This window comes from Rhinolophus hipposideros (genome assembly GCF_964194185.1).
Source record: "Rhinolophus hipposideros genome assembly, chromosome: 12".
Classification (NCBI taxonomy): domain Eukaryota; kingdom Metazoa; phylum Chordata; class Mammalia; order Chiroptera; family Rhinolophidae; genus Rhinolophus; species Rhinolophus hipposideros.
Window position 1 is genome coordinate 66,169,273 of NC_138058.1, and position 10,745 is coordinate 66,180,017.

At 40.8% G+C, this 10,745-nt stretch overlaps 1 protein-coding gene across 1 annotated transcript; it reads left to right on the top strand.

The window, feature by feature from the left end:
• Positions 1-649: 649 nt before the first annotated feature.
• LOC308505558 (retinol dehydrogenase 14) lies at positions 650-5,433 on the top strand. The gene is made up of 2 exons (XM_081068020.1): positions 650-1,127; positions 4,370-5,433. Exons 1-2 carry the CDS (start codon positions 735-737, stop codon positions 4,985-4,987), a joined length of 1,011 nt encoding a protein of 336 aa, XP_080924146.1. The 5' UTR covers positions 650-734; the 3' UTR covers positions 4,988-5,433.
• The last annotated feature ends 5,312 nt before the right edge of the window (positions 5,434-10,745 follow it).

Consider the following 10,745-nt stretch of genomic DNA (forward strand, 5'->3'; position numbering starts at 1 on the left):
ATTAAATTTGAAACGCTGGTACCAGAGCCCCGAAACTTCTGGATTTTGTTTTTGTTTTATTCACTTTGTTTCTACAAGGCCTTTAGGTGATTCTGATGTGATGCTAAAGTTTGACAACCACTGGCCCATTCTATCTCAACTAATTCATGTTGCTAAGTCCTTAGCCTAATCTATGGGGGGAAAGAACAAGCCCGTCCTCAGACTTCGGCAGCTTCAAATTACAGAAGTGTGGAAAAAACTGTCCCTGTGGGCAGGGACAATTCTCCAGAGGGTGAAAACAAAAGTGAACTGAGGGTTAACAAGTCCCAGGAGTACTTAACGGAAAACACTAAGCCAGCCCTGAAGCACGGGATTTGTAAACCAGCCTATAAAGAGATTTGTAAATTCAAAGTATCCACTAGGCATTCACACGGAGAAGGCCACCATTACTCTGGGATTTCCATGGGCACGAACCCCGGCAGCCAGAAAACCAGGGATGTGCTCACCCTCCACTCTCAGGCTGGAAGCCGCCTCCAAAGGGTCACCAAAACTTACCTACTCGGTGGTCATCTCATAACCCAGCAGATGCCCTAGGCAGGAAAACTACAAGTCCCAGCATGCCCCACGCCGCACCGTCACGGGACGACAGGCTGTGCCCCAGAGTTCTTCGCGTGCAGGTGGCCGCTTTCGGCCGCGGCGCGCGGCGACTCCGGAAGTCCCGCGCAGGGGCCGGTGGGGCCTGCGCCCCGGCTGTTATGGCAGTGGCTACCGTGGCGGCACTACTGGCCGCACTGGGTGGGACCCTGTGGCTGGCGGCCCGGCGGTTCAGGAGGCCCAGCGTCCAGCGGCTGCACGGAGGCGGGGACGCCGGCCTCATGCACGGGAAGACAGTACTGATCACCGGGGCCAACAGCGGCCTGGGCCGCGCCACGGCCGCCGAGCTGCTGCGCAGGGGAGCGCGGGTGATCATGGGCTGCCGGGACCGCGCGCGCGCCGAGGAGGCGGCGGGTCAGCTCCGCCGCGACCTCCGCGGGGCCGGGGGCTCTGAGCCCGGCGCTGACGCCGGCGGCCCGGGCGAGCTCGTCGTCAAGGAGTTGGACCTCGCCTCGCTGCGCTCGGTGCGCGCCTTCTGCCAGCAGCTGCTCCAGGTGTGGGCTCGCTGAGCCGGCTGGAGAGCGGGGCGCGGGCGCGGGCGCGGGGCTCGCAGGGCGGGGGGAGTGACCTTGGAGGGCTGAGACCCCGAGCAGGGACAGTTACCTAATTTTGAAGCGGCCTGCGAGCTGCGGACGGGAACAGTGGGTCGGGCCGCCTGCTGCCCTACAGAGATGTCCCTAGAGGAAGAGCAGCCCGTGTCAGAACATCCCTTGTAGTTCGGTGAGGACCAGGGCCCAGGAGAGGAGCCGGGTGTCGGGATTGCCGTTCCTGTGTCCTAAGTGGATGGGCAGCGCGCCCGGGAGCAAGTGGGGGAGCTGCCAGGCAAGGACCGGGGACCCTCCCCCCCTCCTCCCGGGGACGACGTTGCGCCTCCCGCCGCCAGCCGTCTCCTTAGTGCCGTCCTTAACCGCCCTCTGGCCTGATCCAAAGAGACCGGAGCTCGGCATCCCAGTGGCCACGTGCTCCAAACAGGGACAGAAATGAACATCTCATCCTTACACCATGTTAAGTAAATATGTAATGCCATTACGCAATTTCCTATATGCCAGGAGCTGTTCCAAGCATTTCAGATACTTGCAAAAATAATAATGAAATGAAAGAGCCCTTGCCTATGACAGTCACCGACTCCCCACAGTAACCCTGTGAGGTAGGCATTGTTATCCCCATGTTAACACATCAGGGAACTAAGGCTTCAGTAGGTTAATTCCTTTGCCCAGTGTGTCCCCAGAGCCCTTGCTTTTAACTCCTGTGTATCGCTCCGCTGCCTGCCAGGGAGAGGGAGGATTTCTATGTTAAGAGTATAAATATTCCACTGAAGTGGATGTCCTCTGTGGAAGTTGAGATAGAAGGGTTTCCTACAGAGGTGACTTGCAAGAGAGCCTTCAGAAAAGTGAGATTGAACGTCAGCTGGCATAGGAAAGGTACTTGTATTAAATGGTAGAATCTGGAGAAAGTTTGGAGATTCCAAAACGTACCATTTGTCCATAATGTCCTTAGGCCAATAGAAATATCTACCAGTTCATTTATGTTAAGTAATTATGTTCAAACAACCTTACAGGTATTGATGTCGCAACAACTTAGTAGCTGTTTGAAAAAAATAACATAATGAAAGAAAAGATGTATTTATTTCATTCTTCAATAACCATAATTCCTAACGGGAAATGTGTACCTGTTGTTCACTGCATCAGCTGCTCAGACTTGAATCAGACTGGACATCGCCACCCTCATTTCTTGTTCTGCATTGATTTTTAACCTTGTACTTTCATCTCATTGCAGCAACTGCTAAAAACAGCTTTGCAAAGATGTGACATCATCAGAAAGAATATAGCACAATATAATGCTGCAGCCATGAACCCCCTGGAAATACTGGTTTTTGAGATGTTGAGCAGAGTATCACTGTGTTTCCCTTGAACATTTAATGCTCCATAGCACCCTGGGAGTTTCTTGTGACTCTAGGGTACTTTGATGCACAGGTTGCGAGCTGTTGCAGATCTAGAGAGGTTTTTATTTTGTTTTGGTTTGTGTGTTTTTGGGGGGAGGTGTTTTATTTTTATGGCTACTTCATTTTCAGGTAAAACAGATTAAAATTAAGAAATAACACTGATGTGTAAGAGATGTTAGAAGCACAGAAAATGGGTATTCCTATTCTTCATTAAAATGTAAGTGTGGCTGGATATACTTCTCGCTCCTGATACCTACCTATGGTATTTTCCGACTTTGGCCACTTGGGACAGAACCAACTAAAAATTAAGGAGATAAGTAAGTTGCCCTTGCTCCTAAATATTAAGCTCCTTCTGGCTCTGAAGTTCAGTGACAGTAACCAGAAGTTTTTTTAATTGAAATGTAAATTTCCCACAGGTTGATATTTGTGGTATTTATGTCATTTATCTCCTAGAATTTAAAAAATAGTAAATGATAAAGTCTTAAAATAACACAAGCCCAGCAAAGAATGATGGCTCAAAAATGATTAATACAGGAAACTCTTCCAAAGGATTAGTGAAAAAGAACACTCCTTTCTTTCCCCCACGGGTGAACTTTTGCCTTTTTGAAGCTGACTATTCGGAAAGCTAAAGGTGCTTAGACAGACAGAATGAGAAATAGTTAATCCTCTAACGGGTAGGTTTTGATAACAGTTGTGAAATTTAACACATTTTTCTTTTCACTTACACTTGGCAGAAGGGCCAGTGAAATTTGAAATTTGACCTCAAATTAATTTAATCGTGGGTCATCACTCTGTCTTTACACCTGGAACATGTTGTACATTTATTTTCTCTGCCCATCAAAAGAGACAGAGAGGAGCCAGGAAAGACGAGGGAAAAACCAACTTATATGGTTGAAGGAATGAAAAGATTTCCCTTTGAAACAGCCTAAATTTTAGGCCTTTAGTCTGGAAAGCTGCTGCAGGATCTGGTCAAAGAGCAGAATTTTGACACTGTAGGTCTCCTAAGTCGGGAACCCCTCAAAGCATGAAAGAACTAGGTTTCATATAGTGAAAAAAAGAAATTAAGTTTAGAGTCAATAGAGGTTAAAGGTGTGTGTTGGCCCTACCCCCTCTGTCAATCTCCTTTGCTGTTATTGTGAGCTCTAGTATTTATGATTCATTCTGTTGTTTCTGGTATTTTAATATTACCAGCATAATTTTTTTTAAATATTTATTTGATTTACTCATGATTTTCTTTCTTAATATGCATCACTGACCCACTCGACTGCTTGTCCCAGTTTTAAGGAAAACGACTTGCAGTTGCTCCATCTCCACGGTACCATTTACCCTTAGAAAATTAAAAACTAAAGCAGTCCTAAATTGTCCTGGTGTTGCCCCTTGTAGCTCTGGGAATATACAGTGCTGACCTGTCTTCCACTCTCCAGCTCACATGGACTCTCTGGTTGGAAAAGGCCAATTAGAAAAGCAAGCTGGCTTATTATTTAAGAGCCCAGACATTGGTGTCAGAAGATGTCATCTTCAGATTTTTGTTGGCCACTTAGGAGCCCTGTGATACTGGACAAGTCACCTAACTTCAGTGCTCCCGTTTCAGTACAGAGTTGTTGAGCGTAGATGAGAACGTGTGAAAAGCACAAGGCCAGGCCCCTATTAAGCATGCAAGCATTTTTTTTGTTTTATTTCTCAATTGTTGAAAACTCATAGAGGCATTTTAATAGTTTGCCAGACTTTTAAAACTTTTAGGTATATTTAAGTCCCATGTTCATAATTCTGCCATTCTCTTTTTGACGTTTAAAGGAAGAGCCTAGACTGGATGTCTTGATCAATAACGCAGGGATCTTCCAGTGCCCATACATGAAGACAGAAGATGGCTTTGAGATGCAGTTTGGAGTGAACCATCTGGGGCACTTCCTACTCACCAATCTTCTCCTTGGTCTCCTCAAAAGTTCAGCTCCCAGCAGGATTGTGGTAGTGTCTTCCAAACTTTATAAATACGGAGACATCAACTTTGAAGACTTGAACAGTGAACAAAGCTATGACAAAAGCTTCTGTTACAGTCGGAGCAAACTGGCTAACATTCTTTTTACAAGAGAACTAGCCCGCCGCTTAGAAGGCACAAATGTTACTGTCAATGTTTTACACCCTGGAATTGTGCGGACTAATCTTGGGAGACACATACACATTCCACTGTTGGTCAAACCACTTTTCAGTTTGGTGTCATGGGCTTTCTTCAAAACCCCAGTGGAAGGTGCCCAGACTTCGATTTATCTAGCCTCTTCATCCGAGGTTGAAGGTGTGTCAGGAAAGTACTTTGGGGACTGTAAAGAGGAAGAACTATTGCCTAAAGCCATGGATGAGGCTGTTGCAAGGAAACTCTGGGATATCAGTGAAGTAATGGTTGGCATTTTAAAATAGGCACAAGGAGTGTAAGAGAGCCATTTATAAAACCGAACATCAGTTATATCTGTGTTCAGGAATGGTGTGGCTTGAGCACTTGTTACTTGAAAACATAATTTTGGTTTTACATAGTACTGCTAGGTGGTACATAAGGATAATGAAGTTACAAAAAAGTTGGAAAACTATTTTGGAAAACTAAATTTGAGAAAAGATGTTTTAATCAATAAGCATAATGAATAAGCATAATGAACAATACAATTATAGTATGTTTTTAAAATTATAATTGATAAAGCATGGATTACAAATGTTAACTCACTTAAAATAGACCTTTGAGAAGTTTTTAAAATATCTGAGCTTCATGGCCAAAGTGTTAAAAATTTTTATTACAATGCTGGTGTGGAAATAATATGGCTGGTGTGTGTACACAGTTCTTACTTGAAATAAATTTACTGATGCAAATTCTTAATTGTCTGTTTCTTTAGAAATTTCACTGAAATGAGCCCTTTATCCTCTCATTAGCCTCTACTGATCTTGGTATGCCAAATGTCTTTACTTCCCACATATCTTGCTTGCTGCTTTAAGAATTAGTATTTCTAAAGCCCAAATCTTTGTCAGGTTGTCATGTCCCTTAAAAACCTGTGGTGGTTTCCAATTATCCGTAACAGTGAATCTCCAGTATTTTTTTTTTAAGCTGCAGAATTCTTTTCTTTAAAATAAGTCACTCAAATGTAGAAGCTGGATTGGTAAAATAGGTCATAGAAATGCTACAGGGATGCAGTCCCCCCAGGCTATTCCGGAAGGGGCTTGGTAGAACATATTTATAAACCCTGTATACTTAAAAGTTTAAACTCTAGTACACATTTTAGACTCCCCATAAACTGCCAAAGGCTTACCTTGTACTTTTAGTTCTGTGCAGTAGAACTTTGTACAATGAAAAGTAATTCTCTGCACTGTCTAATATGGTAGAATTGACATAACGTTGTTACTGGGTACTTGAAATATGACTGAGAACTGAATTTCTAATCTTAAATAGGCACACATCGCTAGTACTAATGTCTTAGCCCATCTCTATTGTATAATCCAGTCCTCAGTATAGACCAGTCACCTACTCGATTGCCTCTTGGCCTTTCCTTATATTCCTTCAGTCTGGAATACCCTCCTCCTTTTCACTGGGAATACTACTTACCCTTCAACATTTCCTTGAAATATGTCCCATCTCCATCCAGTTCCTGTAGGCAGAACCAATTCTCTTTCTACTCTGTTTTCATTGATCTTGGCAGCTTTACTAGGAATTTAGTGCACTGATTATTTTTTCACAAGTCCAGTTAGCCAACTGAAATTTTCCAAGGAAAGAGTTTATTGTTATATTCTCATTAGTTTTTCTTCCTCAAGAGTCACGTATACCTGACACACAGTAAACATTTAATGATAATGTTTGAATGAATAATAAAGAATGGTGTGCATAAAAATAAGTAGGAATGCTGTAGGCATCTGTGTTATGGCATCAAAAATAATTATTTGTCTTAACCATCTCTTAATTTTGGGAAGAAGGAATTATGACAGTAAAGGATAGACTGAACTACACTGAATTTAATGGCCATTTTGGTTAGAGGTAATCTTTGATAGGTTATTATTCTTAAGGCTTTTTATATCTGGTTACCAGAATCAGTTCTTTCTGAAAATGGCGGGAACTTGGCAGAACATACGGAAGGTCTGTTTTCTGTTAGAGTATTATGTTGCAAGTATGAAGAACACTTCGTGTTTGTATGTATCATCACAGGTGTGTCTTTGCAGGTGTAGTGGGTATAGCTGCACCGTGTTCTTTGAAACATATTTTTTTAAAAATCCTACAAAGAGACCTGCTGAACTTAGAAATATGGGCAGGAAATACACCAGAATGCAACTTGGAAAAATGGAAGCTAATAAATCTGTCCTACACCTCAACTTCATTAAAAAGGAGCCCTTTTTATTTTTCTCTTTTAATACCATCTTTTCTGGCTGCATTTTGATACCTGATGCTTTTCAGGGGATTTAGGCCTTTTGTAAGAATTGAGCCTTTCAGAGTTCTTGTTTGTGGCACCATAGTAAAATAGGATATATTAATTTATCATGATGGAAAACTAGAAACTCATCTGGAAACACCAACTATTAAGGTAAAATGAGCTGCCATTTGGAAGATGTCCTTCCCACCCGGTGTTTGATGGAATCGAGAACTAATAGCTGTAGTATGACTAGTTAGATTTTGAAGATTATTTAAACCTTTTGCTGCTCTCTTCTTTCTCCTTTCTCTTGACTAACTTCTAACCATTTCACTGAGCAGCGAAGTAAAAAGGCAATCCTGTCACTTTGATACTTCCTCTGACCCCTAGCAAAATATTGTTAGAGTGTGTAATGTGCCAGCTAATGGAATAACTGAGTTGGAAACTCATTTTCATGTTGGTTATTGACTCCCTCTTTTGACATACTGACTTCTATTTCAAGCAACTTATTCTAGAAAGGGGTGAGATTGCTGGGTCTTCTGCCTCCGTTTTACTCAGAGTATTTTATATAGTGAAGTTCCAAGTAATGTTTAATTGGAAAAGCAATTTCACAGCTTAAACATACAACCATGTTGGGTTTAACCGCTCCACTACTTAATTCCATCTGTGATGTTGGCAAGTAACTTAACCTCTCTGAGCTTCTGTTTTTCCCATCTCTATCATTGAAATGATGCCAACTTTAAAGGATTGCCTAGTGAAGAAATGGCACAGTATGTAAAGCATTTAGCAAAGTGCCTGACACATGTGAGCCCTCGTCAATTTCCCCTTCCCTAATGCACCTACACCTAATCATCACTATTAAGAATAATTATTAATAGTAATAATTGTATTAGTACATATGATGGAAACAAAACTAAAGCAAGGGTCAGCAAACTTTTTATAAAAGGCCAGATTGTAAATATTTTAAGTTATTAGGCCATATACAGTCTGATATATATATATATATATATATATATATATATATATATACACACATATATATATATGTTTTTTTTTTTAACAATCCTTTAAAAAATATGAAAACCATTCTTAGCTCACGGGGCCATACTGTTGTACTTATGCCACAGCCCAAGGTAGTCACTTATTTGTCTTTAAGACTCTGGGTATGGTAGCAGTTCTTGTGTACGCTGTAACTCCTACTTCTTAATAAGGCTTCTGCTGTTTCTCCTTATGTCTAATCTTGTATGACTTTTTGCTTGCAGTCCCAGGAAGTCTAGAGAATATTTTTTAAATCTCCAGCTATAGATTTTGGTGTGAGGAATACCAGTTATCTGCCTTCAACTCCCTCCCCTCACAAACTTGCTGGGTCTGGCTAGAGATCTGAGAGAACCTATATTTGAATATTTAATTGATTCCAAATGTCCTAAGAACACTGAAGAGAGAACATGTTACTAATCACCCTTCAGGAACTTGGCCCCCACAGGCAGCTTCAGATGTTTCACAAACCTTCTCTAGACAATGGGGAGTTAAATTAGTTTCAGGTTATAACATGGAGGAAGGTGGTTTATTCCCAGAGGAAAGTTAGATGGAGTGCCCAGTTTTACGCAGACTGCAAGGAAGAGCTTTTGCTAAGTTAGATATCTGATCAAAATATAGTACAAGCACTCTTAACCAACCACCATGTAACAGACTTGCTGTAATAACTGGTTCTCCATTTCTTTTCTCTCTTCTCTCTCTTTTTCTTTTTTTCCTTTTTTTTCCCCTTTTTTTTCCTTTTATTTTATTATTTATTTATTTTTTTTGGTAAAACCTACTGACTGATGCCCATAGCTTGCAAATGCTCTAGGCTGACAGTCTCCCCTCTAGACCACCCCCTGGCACTTCTGCTCCCACCTGTTCTATTATATACTTAAGACTAGTGGGTCATGTACCATCCATTTGTCATTTTGGAAGTATTTATTGAATGCCTATTATGTGTCAGGCATTATCCTAGGCTCTGGGGATGCAGGAAGCAACAGAGAAAACCCAGCCAAACTTGTGTGTCTGTGTCAGCTGTGCTTGTTATCATTTATAATAGAAGTTATTAATCATAATGCAAACCAATGACTTATGAGTACAAAAAGAGAGAATTTCTATGAAAAGTAAGCTGAGTGTTTTGCAAAACTAAATAAGGCAAATTACTGCAAACTGTTGAACAAACTTTCAAAACAACTGTCAAATATTAAAAATAGATATTACAAAAATCTAAAAGGGTCTATATTTAGTGCTTTGCAAGTGACTTTAAAATTTGACTCCCTTTTAAAGACACAAAAGCTGGAAATCATAGGCTATCCTATTTGAGTATAATATAAGAACGTGGAATTAAAAGTAAACTCACGCTCAGAAAAACAAGTGACAAGCCCTTAACTTTACATCAGAAGATAGGCAAATGAATGAACATGTTAGATGTTTTATATCCAAATAATAATTTTGAGGTGTATGTGATTCATCTTTATGATTTCCTTCTTTAATCGACTTTTTCATGTAACCAACTGATTCCAAAGAAAAGGGCTTCCATTGTATAAAACAGAGTTATCACTGACATAAAAAAGTTTCATTTTAGAGGAATTCACAAGAACTGTTTTCTGCATAATGTGAATCATATTTTCCCTAAAACTTGTAATCTAAATTTGGGATTTTTATTTTTTAATATGTCCCAGTACACTTGATAATTTGTTGATGTATTTGTTTCTGAGTGTCTTTGCAGCCTAATATTTATTTTCATCATCAACCCTGTGTTTTCTTCTCCCCCCATTTAAGGCATCTACTAATTGTGTTAAATAGGTATGTTCCTGAATATTTAATAGAGTTATTTTTGGTACATCATTTTATCTTTAAAAGTTGCCATGCTACATACAATGTATTACAGCCTGACCTGTCCTAAATTGTAGGTTTTAAAGTCTATTAAAAACAACAACAACAAAATGTTCCTAACTTCCTTTATACATTCTGACTATAGAAAATAAATACACCTTTTTTTGCATGTATCTAAATAATTATATACCCCCATATATCTAAATAGTTATCCAGTTATTAGCAGCATGGTTCTACATCCTAATGGCACATTTCCTGATACTATGAGAACAGTATGGTGAACGGGAGAGTGAATGAATCACTAGAAGTTTAGGTTATAGATATATGTAAAATATTTTTATCTGTGCAGCCCAGTATAGTGTTGGCACTTTAGGTATATTTTGAAGCTGTACACAGGGTTTGAGGAAATGCTGCGCACAGAGAAATACAGAATCATTATTAGTTTGTGCCTAAAGCAAAGCCCTTTTCTGCCACCAACCCATGAAAGCACAGGAAATGGCTCCATGTAGTAGGTGTTCCAGTCTAAGCATTCTGTTGACAGAAGCGGGTTCTACCCAGGGGTTTTGTGTTAATGTAATCAAACACTTCAGAGCTGCAGCCCAGCAAGCTCAAGTCCACCCACCTCAGAGTTTATCTTTAGCTCATCTGGAAGAGTTTATTTTAAACATTGAACATTGTTTGCTGCTGTTGAAATGAAAGTGAGAGAGTTACAAGCTTTCTTCCACTGCCATCTGGCAGATTTACTGATGGATAGGGTTCTTTAATCCATGTAGCCCCGTGTGTGGGAGCTATTGTCTTTGTGTTCATCATGCAGCTGACTTGGCTGAACTTTCAAAAGCTCACACAAAGCTATCAAGAGCCATCCTATAGATAAATGAAGCTGGGGGTGTTGCAAAAGTCACTGGAGCCTTTTGCAGGAGGGTGGAGAAAAGCTTGGATATCTA

Bases quoted from the DNA above. Each gene is read 5' to 3' on its own strand.
- LOC308505558 (XM_081068020.1), top strand. From the start codon at position 735: ATGGCAGTGGCTACCGTGGCGGCACTACTGGCCGCACTGGGTGGGACC. The intron at 1,128-4,369 runs GTGTGGGCTCGC...TGACGTTTAAAG, and splicing joins TCTGCCAGCAGCTGCTCCAG to GAAGAGCCTAGACTGGATGT.